General features: G+C 42.8%; 1 protein-coding gene across 2 annotated transcripts in view; it reads right to left on the bottom strand.

Moving 5' to 3' along the window:
• The window catches only part of OPRK1 (opioid receptor kappa 1), a 43,771-nt gene that overhangs the window by 7,818 nt on the left and 15,596 nt on the right, over positions 1–20,357 (bottom strand). Inside the window, exons 1-2 of one of the 2 annotated variants that reach the window (XM_054020918.1) lie at positions 13,564–13,637; positions 5,639–5,991 (exon numbers count right to left, since the gene is read on the bottom strand). In XM_054020918.1, the coding sequence (XP_053876893.1) occupies positions 5,639–5,981 (343 nt within the window). In that variant the 5' untranslated portion in view covers positions 5,982–5,991; positions 13,564–13,637. Of the gene's footprint in view, positions 1–5,638; positions 5,992–13,563; positions 13,638–20,357 lie in introns of those variants that run through there. The other variant, XM_054020917.1, reaches the window with a different exon arrangement.

Below are 20,357 nucleotides of genomic sequence, written 5' to 3'. Positions count from 1 at the left end.
TTGCAATTTCCACTTACTGATATCCAGGCTGGGGGGACAATCCAATGTGAGAGGTGCCTGCTGGTGGAATCTCTCAGGCAGCAGGTGGGAGAGCTACAGGAGGAGGTGGCTAGGTTGAGGAGCATCCGTATCCACGAGCAATTCCTTGACAGTGTCCATGTGGAGACAGCTGAGGTAGCTGTCCCAGTACACAGGACTGCTGATACACCACTGGTGGAGGAGGAGATGGCTCAGGGTGGACACTGGCAGCTGGTTACTTCTGGCAGCAGGCAGTGCTCCACCCTTGCTCCGAACCCTCCTGCCGTGGTTATAGGTAACCGTTATGCTCTTCTTGATACAGGAAAGAAGGAATCACTCCCTACAGTAAAGGAGGAGAAGCCTCATACCCCTAAGGCTGGAAAGTCTGCTGCCACCACTGCGAATAGGAAACGTAGGGTAGTGGTGGTTGGAGACTCTCTGCTGAGGGGGACGGAGGCGCCCATCTGTCGCCCTGACATTTCATCTCGGGAGGTATGCTGCCTGCCGGGGGCCCGTATCCGAGACGTTACGGAGGCATTGTCGAGGATTATCCAGCCCTCTGACTACTACCCCATGCTACTCATCCATGTGGGCACAAATGATACTGCGCGGTGTGACACTGAGCGGATCAAGAGTGACTACAGGGCTCTGGGAGTACGGGTGAAGGAGTTTGGAGCGCAGGTGGTATTCTCTTCAATTCTTCCTGTCAAAGGTAGGGGCCCGGGCAGAGACAGATGCATCATGGAGGTGAATGCCTGGCTGCGAAGATGGTGTCGCCAGGAGGGCTTTGGCTTCCTAGACCACGGGATGCTATTCGAGGAAGGACTGCTAGGCAGAGATGGCGTTCACCTTTCGAGGAGAGGAAAGACCCTATTCGGACACAGACTGGCTAACTTAGTGAGGAGGGCTTTAAACTAGGTTCGACGGGGACAGGTGAGCAAAGCCCACAGGTAAGTGGGGAACATGGAGACCGGGGAGATGGGTCGGAAACGAGAGGGAGTGTGGGCTATATTGGCAGAGAGAAAGGAGAGTCAGGACAAAACTGGGAGGAAAGATCAAACCAGTATCTTAGATGCCTATATACAAATGCGAGAAGTATGGGGAATAAGCAGGAAGAACTGGAAGTCCTAATAAATAAATACAACTATGACATTGTTGGCATCACTGAAACTTGGTGGGATAATACACATGATTGGAATGTTGGTGTGGATGGGTACAGCTTGCTCAGGAAGGATAGACAGGGGAAAAAGGGAGGAGGTGTTGCCTTATATATTAAAAATGTACACACTTGGACTGAGGTAGAGATGGACATAGGAGATGGAAGTGTTGAGAGTCTCTGGGTTAGGCTTAAAGGGGCAAAAAACAAGGGAGATGTCATGCTAGGAGTCTACTACAGGCCACCTAACCAGGTGGAAGAGGTGGATGAGGCTTTTTTCAAGCAACTAACAAAATCATCCAAAGCCCAAGATTTGGTGGTGATGGGGGACTTCAACTATCCGGATATATGTTGGGAAAATAACACAGCGGGGCACAGACTATCCAACAAATTCTTGGACTGCATTGGAGACAACTTTTTATTTCAGAAGGTTGAAAAAGCTACTAGGGGGGAAGCTGTTCTAGACTTGATTTTAACAAATAGGGAGGAACTCGTTGAGAATGTGAAAGTAGAAGGCAGCCTGGGTGAAAGTGATCATGAAATCATAGAGTTTGCAATTCTAAGGAAGGGTAGAAGGGAGAACAGCAAAATAGAGACAATGGATTTCAGGAAGGCAGATTTTGGGAAGCTCAGAGAGCTGATAGGTAAGGTCCCATGGGAATCAAGACTGAGGGGAAAAACAACTGAGCAGAGTTGGCAGTTTTTCAAAGGGACACTATTAAGGGCCCAAAAGCAAGCTATTCCGCTGGTTAGGAAAGATAGAAAATGTGGCAAAAGACCACCTTGGCTTAACCACGAGATTTTGCACGATCTAAAAAATAAAAAGGAGTCATATAAAAAATGGAAACTAGGACAGATTACAAAGGATGAATATAGGCAAACAACACAGGAATGCAGGGGCAAGATTAGAAAGGCAAAGGCACAAAATGAGCTCAAACTAGCTACGGGAATAAAAGGAAACAAGAAGACTTTTTATCAATACATTAGAAGCAAGAGGAAGACCAAAGACAGGGTAGGCCCACTGCTTAGTGAAGAGGGAGAAACAGTACCAGGAAACTTGGAAATGGCAGAGATGCTTAATGACTTCTTTGTTTCGGTCTTCACCGAGAAGTCTGAAGGAATGCCTAACCTAGTGAATGCTAATGGGAAGGGGGTAGGTTTAGCAGATAAAATAAAAAAAGAACAAGTTAAAAATCACTTAGAAAAGTTAGATGCCTGCAAGTCACCCGGGCCTGATGAAATGCATCCTAGAATACTCAAGGAGCTAATAGAGGAGGTATCTGAGCCTCTAGCTATTATCTTTGGAAAGTCATGGGAGACGGGAGAGATTCCAGAAGACTGGAAAAGGGCAAATATAGTGCCCATCTATAAAAAGGGAAATAAAAACAACCCAGGTAACTACAGACCAGTTAGTTTAACTTCTGTGCCAGGGAAGATAATGGAGCAAGTAATTAAGGAAATCATCTGCAAACACTTGGAAGGTGGTAAGGTGATAGGGAACAGCCAGCATGGATTTGTGAAGAACAAATCATGTCAAACCAATCTGATAGCTTTCTTTGATAGGATAACGAGCCTTGTGGATAAGGGTGAAGCGGTGGATGTGGTATACCTAGAATTTAGTAAGGCATTTGATACGGTCTTGCATGATATTCTTATCGATAAACTAGGCAAATACAAATTAGATGGGGCTACTATAAGGTGGGTGCATAACTGGCTGGATAACCATACTCAGAGAGTTGTTATTAATGGTTCCCAATCCTGCTGGAAAGGCGTAACAAGTGGGGTACCTCAGGGGTCTGTTTTGGGACCGGCTCTGTTCAATATCTTCATCAACGACTTAGATATTGGCATAGAAAGTACGCTTATTAAGTTTGCGGATGATACCAAACTGGGAGGGATTGCAACTACTTTGGAGGACAGGGTCATAATTCAAAATGATCTGGACAAATTGGAGAAATGGTCTGAGTTAAACAGGATGAAGTTTAACAAAGACAAATGCAAAGTGCTCCACTTAGGAAGGAAAAATCAATTTCACACATACAGAATGGGAAAAGACTGTCTAGGAAGGAGTACGGCAGAAAGGGATCTAGGGGTTATAGTGGACCACAAGCTAAATATGAGTCAACAGTGTGATGCTGTTGCAAAAAAAGCAAACATGATTCTGGGATGCATTAACAGGTGTGTTGTGAGCAAGACACGAGAAGTCATTCTTCCGCTCTACTCTGCTCTGGTTAGGCCTCAGCTGGAGTATTGTGTCCAGTTCTGGGCGCCGCATTTTAAAAAAGATGTGGAGAAATTGGAAAGGGTCCAAAGAAGAGCAACAAGAATGATTAAAGGTCTTGAGAACATGACCTATGAAGGAAGGCTGAAAGAACTGGGTTTGTTTAGTTTGGAAAAGAGAAGACTGAGAGGGGACATGATAGCAGTTTTCAGGTATCTAAAAGGGTGTCATAAGGAGGAGGGAGAGAACTTGTTCACCTTAGCCTCTAAGGATAGAACCAGAAGCAATAGGCTTAAACTGCAGCAAGGGAGGTCTAGGTTGGACATTAGGAAAAAGTTCCTAACTGTCAGGGTAGTTAAACACTGGAACAAATTGCCTAGGGAGGTTGTGGAATCTCCGTCTCTGGAGATATTTAAGAGTAGGTTAGATAAATGTCTATCAGGGATGGTCTAGACAGTATTTGGTCCTGCCATGCGGGCAGGGGACTGGACTCGATGACCTCTCGAGGTCCCTTCCAGTCCTATAATCTATGAATCTATAGCTGTATGGCCCTGAGGATATCACATGGACCATAGCTCTGTGCTGATTGGGCCGCAGGTTGAGAACCACTGCTGCAGAGCAAGAGAAGACACTTTCTTTCCAAAGGTCTGAATGCATCCCAAGATCAGGAACAAAATCCATACGTTTTGCACACCAGTGCAGACCAATAGCCAACAAGTTTTCTCTCTGAACTTGCTAATGCTTTGTTTGCATGGATCTATGCCAAACGATTTAACAGAAATTGAAATCAGTAGCAGCTGCTTTCATAAATGGGTAGAGCAGTCTTCCATAAAATTCATAAATTCCTGTCTGCTGGAGTTCCACAGTGTTTAGAGATATGCAGCTACTATTACGCCCCATAAGAGGGACAATATGAGCTCCACTCCACAGTTGACCAGGTCTGCTGTTCGATGCTATAGTGGTGGGGTCTTGGCCACAGCACATCGCTACTCCATCCTCACCTACTTTTTGGGTGGCTCAAAGTGCTAACCCAATGAAGTTCTTGAGTAAGAGAGAGCACAAGAGCTACAATTGTCCTCATCTTCTCAGGGGCGCTTCATAATATGGCTTACATTTACTTAAGATGGAATCTGAAGTCACTGAATATGCACTGGAATTCATAATCTTCCAAGTGACACAAATATTTAGAGGAACCCGAATATAGATTACAATACATGGCTTCTTGGTCTTCTAAGTAGTACTTATTCTGACTACCTAAAAAAGTCAAGAGCTACTAATCTTATGCATTTAAATCTTTCATTGGAGAAGCATGGCATCAAAATGTTCTTTTTCCTCAGATGTTCCTCCATTTGGAATATAGAGCATTCTGCTTTATAGGGCCCGATTCTCTGCTGCCCTCTACTTTTTAGCGTGTGCAAATTAAGTGTTCAACTCTACCTCATCAGGATGGTTGCGCTTTACACTCACTTGGTATGTGTTTAAAGCACTGATCTATTAGGCCAACAGAATACTCAGATTCACTGAAACTCATTTGTGCATGTATGTCCATTTACAGTGAAACTCTGCTTCTAAGGGGTAATTCTGCAGTCCTTACTCAGAATGCTAGTTCCCATTATAGGCAATGGGAGCGTGGGATACCTGTCCCATAGACCCTATGCCTCTCTGTTGCCCTATCTTGCTCCTACTCCCAACTCCTCCCTTGACATACTTTTCTCTCCAGCTACCATGACCTATCTTCTTTCCCCTCTTTTTCTCTAAGCTCCTTGAATTGGTTATTTACAATCAGCCTCTGACTTCTAATTCTGCTTGACGCTCTTCAAACACCAATCTGGCTTCCATTTTTGATCTCCACTGAAACTTCTATCATGAAGTTCTCCAGCCAAATCTCAGACCTTTATGCTGACTTCTTCCTCCTGGATGTATCAGGATAATGCATCATAAAATGTCATTTGTTCATTTAGTTGACCAGTGTATCTTATCTTTAACTTTAATATTTCATACTATAATATTCTGTAGCATATTTAAGTATTGAAGTCTTAGAAATATGAGTTCTTAGAGAAGTATTCCACTATTACAATTTTGCTGAGAAAATGTGACCAGGTTTTTTATGTACAATTTAAATGATGTACATATTAGTGAAGTGGGATTCAATAAGGTTCCACTCTACTCAGTATTCCAAGTTACATTTATATTATTTTAGAAGCAAAAGAATTTGAGTTTAAAATTATCAAAATTATGCTCACCTTCTCTGACTTTGGTGCCTCCAAGGACTATGGCAGATATACCAACAGATGAGGACAATAGCCAGATACAGATATTGATTATCTTTGCCTTGAGAGGAGTGCGGAAGTCCAGGGCTTTCACGGGGTGACACACAGCAATGTATCGATCAACACTCATCATGGTCAATGTGAATATGCTGGTAAACATGTTATAATAGTCAATTGAAATAACTATTTTACACAGCACATCCCCAAATGGCCAAGAGTTCATCAGGTATTCAGTGCTTTGAAAAGGCATAGTCGTAGTAACTAAAGCATCTGCCATAGCCAGATTGAAAATATAAATGTTCGTTGCTGTCTTCATCTTTGTATACCTGAAGTAGAAGAAAAATAAATCTTAATTATAGCAACACATTCACACATGAAGCTAGTGTATTAAGGAAACTGTGTTGTAACAATCTTTTGGACAAAAATGCAAGCACGTTCAAGACTGAGGGATTATATTAAATATGTTGCATTTAGTCTCTCAGCTATGTTGCTGCTGCTGTATCACCACTTAGATTTACTTGCCAGAGGCAAAAATGGATTTTTGAGTAATTTTAATGGGATCATGTAAATTAGTCAAGCCATTATAAAGATGCTAGATTTAGTTTCATCCTCTAAAATCCAACTGCAAATAAATGAGAAAATAATTTGCTTCATTTGCAAGTGATAGAAAATTCTAGCAGTTCCTTTCCTTACAAGCATCTGAAAATACATCTACACTGCAATCAAAGATCCATAGCATGGCTGTGGTTGGCCCAGGTCAGCTGACTTGGACTTGCAGGGTTCAAAGTGTGAGACTAAAAATTGCAGTGTAGATGTTCAGGCTCGGGCTGGAGCCCAAGCTCTGAAGCCCCAAGAGGGAGTCGGGTCTCAGAATCCAGGCTCCAACTTGAGCCCAAACATCTACTGCAATTTTTAGCCCCACAGCCTGAGCCCCATGAGTCTGAGTCAACTGAGCTGGGCTCTGAGATTGGGTGTCATGGCTTTTTTATTGCAGTTTAGATGTACCCTTACTGCCTATTGCTGGGTTTTTTTTTACAGAAGTAATGGGTATCCTCGTCTCACCATGCTACGGCATGAATAAATCATTACTCTTGCAGGGCCAAATCCTCAGCTGGTGTAAATTAGCATCTCTCAATTTATTTCACTGGAGCTATGCCAATTTACACAAGCTGAGTGGCCTGTAGAGTGTAGAATAAGATACCTGGTTAAATAGGCTACTAGAGTCCATAAAAATTACATTAATCATAATACTATTTTCTCGATATACATTCAAGCAAAACTGATATTTCATTGCTTTGTGTAACACCGATTAAGAAACATGGCCTGCAATATCATACAAAACTATGGGGGCCACATTTTCAACGGTGGGCCCTTAAAGTTTCTGAGGTGGCACACAACAGAATATTCATTGTTTCTCATCATTGTCGATGTGAATATGCTGATAAACACTAGTCAGGCACTATTATTCTAGGAAGTTGTGGTCTTGCTGATTGTACAAGAGACTGGGTCTCAGGAAATCTGGATCTGCTTTTGACTCTACTACTTTTCTTTTAGAGATCTGAAAGTATTATAAGATTCACAACAACTTTTCCTTGTTCAAACTTGTTCTATCCACAGATCTCAAATGTGTGTGCAAATAGGCATTAATGTGCCTAACTACCTGTTTGGGTGTATAATTAACGATTTGTACCTGAAAACCTAGGATTTGTGAGCACCACACTTTGTAACACAGCCACTTTCTCCTAAAATCTTAATTTTTAATATAAAAGTAAATGTACAAAATCTAGTAATGAGAAGACTTTTGTGAGCCCTCCCACACAATTACCTCTCCACAAGTGCGCCCCCAAGCTAAGGCTTATGGGCATTATGGCCCTGAGATCAGTGTCCAATCAGGTTGCAGTAGCAGATGTCTTTCACAGATCTCCTGCCCAATGGGGGATCAGACTGTTTACTGCTGTCCAAAGACTCTCATAGATTAGAAGGAAAAATTGTCTTTTCTGCTAGTCTCCTGAACCTGCAAGTTGAGGGAACTTGAATCTCTCACCCAGAAGCTCTAGTGAGCTTGGGTGAGAGGGCACCTGGCTTCATTGTAGCCTAGCAATAACCTATACTTTACCAATATATTATAGAAGGAGCTGGTAGCAGTTGCCTAACACTTTACATTACAGAGGATTCTGTGACTTTTACTTTGTCATCATTGTCGACAAGAGGCCTTTGATACTTAGCAGGGGGATCCCCTTGAGCTACAAAAGTGACTTTTCTTTATCCCATGAAATCCCATTCAGACTTGGCTGAGATAGAAAGTGTTCAAATTGCCATTTTCATTCTCTCACTTGCAACCACAAAAAAAGTTTGGCAGCCTGCCAAAGTCACTGACTGTTCAAAAGTCAGGCTCATGTCTCCACCAAAGCAGCCCACACTGCAGTGAGAATACCTGAGAGCTGTTGGAGCAGAGAACCGGGGGTGGGGAGAACAGACAGCCAACCCAAATGCCCCCACATAAGCCCCTTAACCCACCACATGGTCCCAGTGGCCCATTCTCCTCCACCTGTTGGAGTTCTCCCAACACCAGGAGCAGGAGAAAGATGCGGGGGAAGAGAGAGAAAGCACCAGTCAGGGCTGGACTCCCTCTACACACACACAGACATATCCTGGCCCAGCACCTTATCCCCTTTAGCTTTATCATTGTTGGTGTCATAAGATCAGTTACCAGCAAAAAACATGGAATGGAGTTAGGTTCATTTTCATTGCTGTGACTGCCTGCTGCTAGATTCAGAAATGCTTCTATTATCAGCTATGGGGTCTGCTTTGGAGTCAGACAGCTTCTTGGGAAGACATTTTGACAGACAATTAGTAAATGCACAGTAGAAGCTACCAGAAAGATGCCATAATCTGCTGATTGAGTTTTCAAAAATCACATATTACTTGTACTCTCCAACACACGACAAAAACGTGAACAGATATCTGGTTGACTAGCTGTCCTCTCTCTTCCCTGGTTTTTTTTAATGACCTCAGACAATGGAAGTCAATGGTTTATGGGAAGTCTGGTTTGCCAAGTACCTTGCTTTGCACAGGCCTGCACTTGTACAGGGTGAAAGTATTGACTTAAAACGTCATGTTTTCCTAAAAAAAAAAGTTTAGGGATGCCGCAGAAAATTAAAATTATTGATCCAATACTTTAACTTCAGCTCTGAGGAAAATATCAGTATCTGTTTTAAAATGTCAAGTATGGGACTAAGAGCAGAATTGGATTTAATGCAGCACATATAAGATGACTCACATTTACTGTCTTTCATCTAAAGTTCTCAAAGAGCCTTTAGAAAATATTTATAAACTGTAGATCATATTTTACCCTCAGTCTTTGTACAACCCCAGCCCCTTTCCCCCATTAACTTCAGTGGAAGTTCTGTGCACAGAAAGAGGGTCAAATATAGTCCATGATATAATGAGAAATGTAACAGAGTGGCAGTTTTGACGATCCTACATAAAAGTGAAAGGCTCCTCTCCTCAGTCAACATAAGATCAGATGCTAGAAGCTTGTATGAAGATGCAGAATAATTTCTGCTGTCTTATGTTCCTAGGTGGATCTTGTTATCTCCAGCTAGCATATAATAGGGGTGGCTGGAGCCTCTCTGGTACTAACATACCTGGGAGGAATAGAGATATCCCAGAGGAAAAACTTTGGCTTAAATTTATGTTTGGATATTATTGTTTAAGTTACCAAACCCCAGGAAGAAAAATGATCGTAAAGTGTGTCCACTTTGTAAGGAGCAAAGTGGAAATGCCATTTGTCTGCTTACAAATTATGAGTAAAATTCTCAAAAGCATCTAAGCAATTTCAGCACTTGGAAGCCCAAGGCCTACTGACTTCCAATGACGTTAAATGAACTTTGGCTCCTAAGTCACTTAGGCACTTTTGAAAAATTTACCCCACTTCTTATTTCATCCATCACTGCAATGCACTCACTTCTGGAGTAGGATGTAGCAGCTATTTAACAGGACACATCAACACGTATACATTTGTTCAAGACAGCGAGTAACGGGGGGCGGGGGGGGAATAAAAGCTAACAAACCTACAGGGAGATTTGAGGTTTGGTAGGCACAGTGTTATTAACAAATTGGTACACATTCCAGAAAAGTATCCATATACATTACTAATATGTAAGGATTCTTTGACAATACTATTGCAAGCAGTGACAAAGAGAATGAGGATATAGAAATTATAGTACTGCATTAATGATTTTAGTTAAAGCTAAAAAGGTGGCTCAAAATCATTTTTCATCCAGACATAACTTTGACAAAATAACATTTTCAGGCTTAAATGTTTCACTTTAGTATGAGATCAATTTGTTTTGCAAGAATGACAAATATACTACGACAACATTCTACAATAGTGGTTAATATGTGAAGTAAAAATGTATTAAATAGAATGAGGCATAGCAAAGAAGTGGTATAGGAGGACAGCTGTCACAATGAATTAAAACATACAAAAAACAAATGTCAAACATTTCTTTAAGCTACAGATGGATGCTATTGTGCTAGGCTCCCTTGTGTGAAATTCCCATGGATAGCAGCAGCAAGGGGCAAAGACAAGGGGCATAACTGGGAAAGGCCCCAGATCTCAATATTTATATATTTAGGGTAAACTCAATACCAATTTCATCTACCAATGTGATATATGCCATCATGTGCCAGCAATGCCCGTTTGCCATGTACATTGGCCAAACTGGATAGTCTCTATGCAAAAGAATAAATGGACACAAATCTGACATCAGGAATCATAACATTCAAAAACCAGGAGGAAAACACTTCAGTTTCTCTGGTCACTCAATAACAGACCTCAAAGTGGCAACTCTTCAACAAAAAAAACTTCAAAAACAGACTCCAACGTGAAGCTGCAGAACTGGAATTAATTTGCAAACTAGATACCATCAGATTAGGCCTGAATAAAGACTGGGAGTAGTTGGGTCATTACAAAACCTAAACTTAATTTCCCCAATACTAATTTCTCCCTACTGTTACTCACACCTTCTTGTCAACTGTCTGTAACGGGCCTCTCTCTTACCACTTCAAAAGTTATTTTTCCTCCCTTGGTATCCTGCTATTAATTGATTTCTCTCGTTAGACTGACCTAACACTTGGTAAAGCAACCCCCATCTTTCATGTATTTATACCTGCTGCTGTATTTTTTACTTCATACATCTGATGAAGGGGTTCTAGCCCACGAAAGTTTAAGCCCAAATAAATTTGTTAGTCTCTAAGGTGCCACAAGGACTCCTCTTTTTTTTGTCACTACCAGTTGAATCAGAACATAGTTAAAGACTGGGGACATATGAAGTAGAATGAATCTAATGTTTTTATACTCTTAAAAGTCATTAAAAAAGCCTACGTCAATATGAAACTTAACACAGAGCCAGCATAGAGTGTAAAAATCAGGTTTTTTTAGTAGTAGGGAGCCCAGAAAACAAATTCACACGTTTATAGTAATCATTATTATTGTCACACAAATTCAAGAGTTGCCTCTCACTGAATTAGCTTTAACATAATAATTATAGGCTAAGACTTAAAAAAAGTTGCCTAAAGCTAGATTCCTAGGTCTGTATCTAGGCACCTAAATAAGTGGCTTGATTTTCAAGAGTGGTGAGTGCCCAACAGCTCCTACTGATACAGCACTTCTGAAAAATCAGGCCACTTATTTAGCTGCCTAAATATGGACTTAGGAGCAAAACCTGAGATGCTCATTTTTAAAATCCTTGCCATAATGTTTACTTTTTATTATAAATCTTATTGTAACTAGTTAAAATTTTGTACAAAAATTGTTATTAAAATATTAAATATAAATTGCAAAGGATTTTTTTAAATAGGTCAGTTCCCTTGCAAAATCAGTGCTGGCTGGGTCATCTGTCGGGAGTCAACCTGGGAACTCTGGATCAAAAAGCATGAACCTCACATGCTACAGCTGAAGGACCAGGTCTAATAGCTCAAATGAAATAATAGACTTAATCCTGTATATATGGTTTAGCCCTAGAGGAGGATAAAGAGCCACACAATGCTGATATGAATTACACATATCCCTGATTGTAGAAATTCATCCCAACTTTCAAAGGTTAAAATCTTCACATGGGCCTCCATTTATAACTACACCCCTGAATGAGACATCTATGGGGCTTGAACTCAGGTCAAAAAGTTTGAGCTTTTATGCTTGAGCTAAAGTACGGGATTTGTACATTCAAGGGCAGGAGAAGCCTCATAAAACTTGAAACATGGTCTAAGTCACTCACTGAGGAAAAAGCCACGCTGCATTATGAATCCATCTTCCCCCACACACACACACACCCACACCTTTGGATAAAGAAGATTCAAAGACGTTGTTCATTTTTAATTAAGAAGAAAGTTTCTGTTTTACTTTTACTAATAGCAGTAATGTCAAGCTTGGTGTCCCATGGTTTTGCTGAGAAAGCAATCAGACTCAAGGACATCTCATACTTGAAAGGAGAAAGATATTAAGATTTTAAGAAATACTTCCTTTATCCAAAAATGTAGTGATTTAAGTTAAATAGGTTTTAATAAAAACAGACAAAAATTACAACTTTTAAACCATCTGGTTGCAAATCTCTTTCTCTTGCAATGGCTGAATTTTCTCTTGCTCAAATCTTGAGATGTTGCCATTTCACTAGCCTTGCAGTCATCACGGTCTTCCAGTTTTGACAGGAGAAGATCTTCTAATATAAGGCAAAATGGCGGCTCTTGGAAACAGCCACACTAGTCAGAAACTCTGTATATAGGGAGCTGGATAACCCACTCGGATCCTCTGCACTCACATGGGTCCAGTTCACCACTTCCCTAGTGAATGCTGCTCCTCTGTCCACGTAGCATTCTTCAGCCTCAATGTTCCTCTTTCCTGCAGTGAGGTTTTGTTGCAGGACACCATAACCTCCCTTGGTATGTGTCAGTGGCTCTGGGACAAAAGGTTCCAGGTTCTGCCTGGCAGTTCCTGAAGAACCAGGTGCGTCGTACACGTCAATTGTTGGTCCAACAAGGAGGAACTCTATCCTTCACTTGAATGGATGCTGTGGGCCAGGTGTCACCTGGAGGAGGGCACAGGTCTCTTTGCTCATGGGGAGAAGCAATAATGGCTCCAGTAGAAGGTTGTCAGAGTGCCATTTCCCCCTTTCTTCCTTTGCAAGGACTGTGGCATCTGAAGGGCTAGGGAATGGTTACCTCTGAAGATCCTGACTAATGGCAGCCCAATCTTATGAAGGGAACTGCATTGGTCAGGCTGTTTCTGGGGGAGAGTAAAAGGGGGGAAAATTCAATACACACAAACAGAGGCTCGGTGTGTATGCGGCATGAATACTACTCATGGGGAAACATCTTTAGCCTATTCTCAGAGCAAGGCACATGGCCTCTGCCTTGCCATGGAGATAGAAGAGAGCACTGGTAGCTGACATTAGGTATGTTCCATCTGATTACTGTATAGCTGAAAATTAGGACATATGGCTGTGACACTCTGTATCTCAGGGGAACACCCTGCACCCCCAAGTTCATCCTTATAATATGATCATGTGGTATCCAGTGCAAAGTTTATCATGTTGGGTGTCTTCGGAAGGCTCATGATGACTGAGCATTGTTGTTATAGTAATATTATAGGTTGTAATTTCATGTATATAGTTATGAGGCTGAAAATGTGTCCTCATGGCTTAAAACAAGTCCAGGCAAAACTCTCCAGAAACAGAGGGGCAGTTCACACCTCATCAGGGCATGTATGGGACAAACCCAGCCCAGCCTCATAGGAACAAAGGACACTGGCCTAGGCAGCAACAAAGGAGCTGTTGGACTTTCGAGTGAGTCACCCCCCTTCCTTGGTCAGTTTGGGACTACGATGAGGTAATGCTCACCTGACTCCCCCCAAAGCCAAGAGGGAAGAAAGAACATGATAAAAGGGAGAGACGTTTGCTATGCTCTTCCTCTCTCTTCCACCTCCATCTACAGACACCACCACCAAGCGACTGAAGCACTGATCAAGGGGAAAGCCAGCCAGCCTGTGGTGAGAAACATCTAAGTTTGTAAGGGCACTGAAAGTGTTAAGATCAGCTAGGAAAGCATTTTGCTTTTATTTCATTTGACCAACTCTGACTTGTTGTGCTTTGACTTATAATCACTTAAAATCTATCTTTTGTAGTAAATAAATTTGTTTGTTTATTCTACCTGAAGCAGTGCATTTGGTTTGAAGCATGTCAGAGACTCCCCTTGGGTTAACAAGCCTGGTACATATCAATTTCTTTGTTAAATTGTCGAACTCAGATAAGCTTGCAGCGTCCAGCGGGCACAACTGGATACTGCAAGACGGAGGTTCCTAGGGTTGAGTCTGGGACCGGAGATATTGGCTAGTGTCATTTGGTTGCACAATCCAAGCAGCGGCTGGCCAAAAGTGCTCACTCACATAGCTGGGAGCAGCTTACATGCCAGAGGCTGTGCGTGAACAGCCCAGGAGTGGGAGTTCTCACAGCAGAACAGGGTAAGGCTGTCTCCCAGATTCGAGGATTAGAGTGACCTAGCAGATCACTGGTACAGATAACACCAGGGAAACGTCACAATGGGAGTTGCATCTTAAATAGGCATTCCATTAATGCTCACTGGGGTATCAGGGAACATTCAGAGTAGTAAGCGTAAGATGCTATACATCTCAGAAGTTGTGAGAAATAAAAATCACACTATATGACTTACATTTCCATGTGTATTTATCTGGGAAGAGCTGGTTCATTAGGGTGGTCTCAAGTCCCCATAGCCTGTTGATGGTCTGGGTGGGGTACAGCTCTAGTGTCTCCACTTGGGAGAGATTACGTAGGATCTACTTCTGGCCTCTATGCATTCCTCTAGCTTCCTCACCTCATTGTTGCATACCACCCACTTCTTAATAGCCTCCATACCTCTCCAGTTATCTCCCATACCATTCACTCCATCAAGTATAATCTTTCCTTATGGGACACTTCAGGGCAGACATAGCACTCTTGGATCATTTGGGCCAAACTCAGATCTTCTCTGGAGACTAATTAGCCTTCCCCTTCTGGACAGTGTTTGACAAACCAGTTATTCTGGGACTACCTCTAGAAGGAGGTCCTGACATCTCAACAGCAGCTGATTCTCATATTCACTGATCATCAACTGAGAGATTTAAAAAATCCTGTCTTGGGTGAGGAAATTCACCTGCACACACACACACACTCTGTCACATACCATGAACCAGCACTGGTGGATGCCCTTCCTGCCTGAAATGCCCTTAGCAGTCATTATGGTGAAGACTTTCTGATGAATCAAGTAGGGTTTGAAAGCATAGTTTGGTGAGCGCATTTTAAACTGTCTGGGGCTTGGCTAAGCTCTACTTGGCATAGATGTGAGGAGGGCAATGGTGGATGTACAGGACCTTCACATCCTCCCCATCCTTGAGGATGCTGGGGGACAATTTGGCCCCACACAAGCTTGAGCAGCCCCAGGACTGCTCTAATTTGTGCAGACTTATAATGCCTTCCTATGGCCTTACATGTTTGCCAGAACTCATGATGTTCTGGCCATCTCCCCTTTCCTCCCCAGCACTCTTTCATGCCAAACAGCACAACGAAGACTTAGCTGGGCCAGGAACTGATGTCTGTGTTTAGAATATAATGTTGCCATTTCCCATTTTTATTCCTGATTAGTGCAGACCTTCTAGGACCCCCTTCCTCTATTTGAGACTGCAACTCTACACTGCAACTCCCTCCCCATTCTCATCAGAGCATATAGTAAAATCTTTTCAGAGAAAACACTTTCATAATCTGCCACTCTCTCACATGATTCTGTGTGGAATGCAGTTATCAGCCAAGAAATGCAGCCTCACTGGGTTTGGCCTGAACCAGAAATTACTTGACACAGTCAAGATGGGACTATGTAATGGTTCCTCACTCTCCCGCTTGGAGGGAGGCCACTCAGGCTGGCCCTGTCTGGCCAGGACCAGAGTCTGCAAGACAGCCAAGAGCCCACAACAGGGCTGGGCGATTAACAATCCCTGTCAGGCTTTAACCTGGGCTTGGATAGCTCAAGTAGTCAGCCCTTAAACACCATCTCTCAGGGCTGGCTTTGGCCCAGGCAGAGCTCAGGCAGCCAACAAACCAAAACAGTCTACAGGTGAGCTGGGGCCTGGATTTGAGTAGGCTCAGGTTGCCAACAAGCAGAACAGTCTCTCAGGGCTGGCTTTAGCCGGGCGGAGCTCAGGCAGCCAGCAAACAAACAGTCTCTCAGGGCTACTGGTAAGGGAGGCTCCTCTTCAGAGCTAGAGCCTCCTTGCACAGTGTAGGGGGGTCAGCCACCCTGGGGTGGGGTTGGCAGGGGGACGCAGTCCCACCCTACTCCACCATGTCCCAGCCCAGGGCCCTGGCAGGGGCAGGATTGGCTGTCTCTGTGTCGGTGGGGATCCAACCACAACACGCCGACTGAGCCACCCCTGGTTCTGCAGCTGGCTGCCCCAGGGCCACTTCCTGCCTCCCCAGGGTTTAGTACCTGTGGCCTCCAGGCCTCTTCCGGCTCCTCGGGATATACGGCAGTAGGTACTCCAGGCAGGTCCTCGTCAGAGTCTGGGAAATCGGGAACAACCAGGTGCAGGTTCCTCTCGGGGTCGCGGGAGAACAGGCAGAGTGTCCTTCACAGGCTCTCCCCCAACTGTGCTGCAGGACTGGCCTCTTATACTTCCGGCCATGCCCCAGTACTTCCTGTGAGGGGGGCAGGGCGATCTAGGCTCCGCCCTCCGAGGGGCATCTAATGGTTTCCCCCTCTCCCGCTCGGAGGGAGGCAAGTGAGCCTCACTATAACAGAAAAGGAGCCAAAAGACTAAGTAGATGAAGTGGTAAATATTTGGCCTTACCTTGTTTAGCCAGTATGTTTCTGGGACTATACATAATCTTGCATATACTTCACGAGACAGGTTTCCTCCAATATTCAACAAGATTTGGAGGAAAACTTTCTCCAACAGAGCCTGGTGACTCTTCCCTTTATGATTCTATTATTACCACATCATTCCAGTGCATATAGAAAGGGGATTCCATCCAGGAATGGTTCCTCAAAAACAATTCATTTAAGAAAGAAAAGTTGGACTTTATGAGGTATCTGTCCATGGGCAAGACCCATGGAAGCAGCTATGTAGAACAGTCCCAATCAGCTGCTTACATGGAATCTGGAGTTTTCCCTGACAGCTGAAGACAAAGTGGGATAGATGAAAGAGGAAGGAAGAGGGGGGAAAGTGAATCAGCTAATGAGTGGCAGATCATTGATCCTGATTTTGAAATGTCTCCAAACTTCTGGTATTAAAGGAGCAAATCCTCCAGATGAGTGCTGACATTACTTGCCAGTTCCTGGTATTGTCTGCCCCCACCACATGACACTATCCCTCTCCAAGTGGTGATAATCCCAGGACATATTCTTTTGAATAGTTCCAGTGAATATTTTGAAGATCTTCCATAAAAGTTATTGAAGAACATCACTGTTATGATGAGGAATGCACTGATGACTTCAGGGGAAATGAAGATTTTTTTGTCTCTCTCAACCTGCAAGGCAACATAATGTGGATCACTGTATGACCTGCCTAGCAAACAGCAAGCAATGCCCCCTCTTTCCCACTGTCAATACAAATCATTTAGCAAAGGTCAGGAATGTAATAATACATAGGGTGCTCACCATTGTCCAAGAGTGCTTGATCCAAGAGCAGATTCGGGGTGTCTTCTGCAGCTCTTCCACAAGATTTGGGAGAAAATACTTTGAAGACATTAAGCATTTCTGATTAAACATATAAGAATTAAGAAAAGTAAACTGTGGACATTTTCCTACACATGCAACAAACCATGTGACACATAAAGGAAGGCATAGTTAATTTTGTAGCACGTCCATGCAGCAGGAAACTCAGCTGTAAATTATGCAGTGAAACAGAGTGCCACCAAACTACCCCACCATTAACTTGTCAGGCACTTGTTCTTGTACCCTCAGCTTCTGACCAAACTAGCCTTCAATGTCTGTGCACTTAACTATGTGATTGATAACTTAAGCCACAGTTTTCAATGCCAGCTCTTGTGTCCAACTTGAGATAACTAGGGCCTGCTTTTCAGAGGTGCTGAGCACCTGACGCTCCCATTGTCTGTGCACTTACCTATGTAGTCAGATTTTTAAGAATAGACACTTAAAAGGACCTTTGAAAATTCCCACTCAAAACTACATATAGATATTTATGCTCCTATCTACCAGCCTAGTTGTATGGTTAGGTTTTGAGAATCCCGCAGCATGTGCTGTGACAAATTGGGGATTCTGTCTGCACAACTTCTGAATTGGAAATGGTTATATGAATTGTGTCATGAAATTACTGTGGAAAGAAAAGCCTGTCATGTATGTGGATCCACCCTGCTAGCAGGTTTGTGTCACGTCTCTGCCAGGCCAGAGACAATAGTGAGCAATCAGCACTGAGCAAAGTAGAGCACCTTTGGACCATAGGTTTGCAGTACATAGCACAAGACACCTCCTCCTCTGCTCTGAAGGAGGGGAACAGGTTGGGAATAATGAAAAAAGTACCAAATGGCAGAACTGAAGAAGCAGGTGACCTCAGGAGGCGTCTATAAAGGGACTCACAGAGGGAACTGGGGGAGAGCCATTTTGCACCAAATTAAGATAAGGGAGGCTGCTGCAGGGAGTAGGCAAGGGGCAGAGGACCCTGCCTGCCTGCCTAAGTGACAGAACACAGGCGATTCCCCCAAGGACTCCCAAGGGAAGGGTGAGCTAGTGAGGGACATTGCATTTAGGATGGTTGACTGTTTTGTGTGTTCTGTACTATTCATGATTAAATATAAAATGCATATATAAATATATATAAATAGATATAAAAGGATGTTAGGCTGTCAAAGTGTGTGTGTATCTGTGTGTGTGTGTTGATTGCTTCACACTGGTGCATGCCCCTGAGAGAGTTAAACTGTAAACCAGAAGCTTACCTTTGGGGTGGAGTGCTGGGAAAGGGGTATGTTTAAGTATTGGGCATCGTTGGTGGGGAAAGGAGGCATATTGACCTGGTCTGAATGGTCCAAATAGTAAACTGTATGGAACTCATTTTACCTTCCCCCGAGAATGAAAGGCTGAACCTGACTAGATTTGAACCTGTGGCTCCAGGAAGAATATTCCAAACTTGATGGTTTGAGCAGTAAACAAGGCTTCCCAGCAGGGCCATAAAGATCCATTGTGCCTCTTTTTGCTCTCTCCCTCCTTTCCTTTTTAAATCATTTTCTTTATGTGCAGAAATCACTTTTGTCAAAGACCTCCCTTTCCCATCCTCACTCAATGTATATATCCTAAGAATTAAAGTCTTTTTCCTTGCCCAAGTTTCTTCTCTCAAAGCTATCTCAGTACACTCATGTCTGATGCACGTGTTTGTTGGGAAGGCACCTTTCCAACTCAACAAATGAGAGTGCTAGTAAATGTGGTGTTAGCTTTGTTTGAAACAATAAGGCAATGGGCTGTACACCACAGTTAGGTAAATAAATAAGAATTATCTCCATTTTATAGATGGGAAAACTTGGACACAGAGGGGCTAAGTAACTTGCCAAGGAGTAGAGCTGGTCAAAAATTGTCCAGCAGAAAACATTTCTATCAGAAAGTGTCATTTCATCTAATATCTAAACTTTCCATGGCAATGTGTCAATTTCAACAAAATTTGATGTATACAAAGTTGAAACTAAACATTTCAATAGGTCGACCTTGTTGGAATGGAACATCTTGATTTTTCATTTCAAAATGATTTTTGTTTCAAATTTTATATTCTGTCATAAATTATAATAGAATAAAACAATTTTAAAAGACAAAATTGGAAGAAAACATTTAAATTTCATCAAAATGGAATGTTTCAGTTGACCTAGAATTGATAATTTTTTATTTTTTTTAATGGAAAAATTCCAAAATGCTTGTTTTCTTTCCAATGCGGAATTAATTTCAAAATACTGGCTTTCAAAACTGGAAGTCCAAGTGTCACCCAGCTCCACCAAGGATCCAGTGGTTAGATCATTAAACTAGGATGTGGGAGACTTGGCTCAAGTCCCTGCTCCATCATAGACATTCTGTGTGCCCTTAAGCAAGTAATTTAGCTTCTCTGGGCCCGAATTCCCCATCTGTAAAATGGGATTAATAGCACCACCTCCGAGGACAGTGGTCCCCAAACTGTGAGGCATGCCCGTACCCCCCCAGGAGGCATGGAGAAACATTTGAGGATGGGGGGGCACGCAAGTTAATGAAAGTACAAAAAAGTAGTAAGAGACTGACAAGGGACAAAGAATATCTTTATAGCAGTAGCACATAAAAGTAATCTGAGAAAGAGTTGACTACATTATGACATTTCTTAATAGAGTATTCCTGTAACACAGGATGCCATTAAATTCAATGATGCTTTTTTCCCCCTAAGACATTAGACAAACCAGAGCCGTACAAGCTCCTCTTTTCCCTTAGGAATGAACGCACATAGCTGTGACACTGCCTGTTGTTAAAACTGTTTTTAATCCTAGAGAATTATTCAGACCACTGGAGGCTTGCTAAATAATTTTCAAAGAAATACAGGATTGGCTGTCTTGGAGTTTGATGACAGCAGTTCTTCCAAGTAGGTGACCTCCTGGGGCAATCAAGACAGAGCACATTGAAGAGG

This window comes from Malaclemys terrapin, chromosome 2 (genome assembly GCF_027887155.1).
Source record: "Malaclemys terrapin pileata isolate rMalTer1 chromosome 2, rMalTer1.hap1, whole genome shotgun sequence".
In the NCBI taxonomy this organism is placed as follows: domain Eukaryota; kingdom Metazoa; phylum Chordata; order Testudines; family Emydidae; genus Malaclemys; species Malaclemys terrapin.
This window is presented reverse-complemented; position numbering and strand designations above follow the sequence as displayed.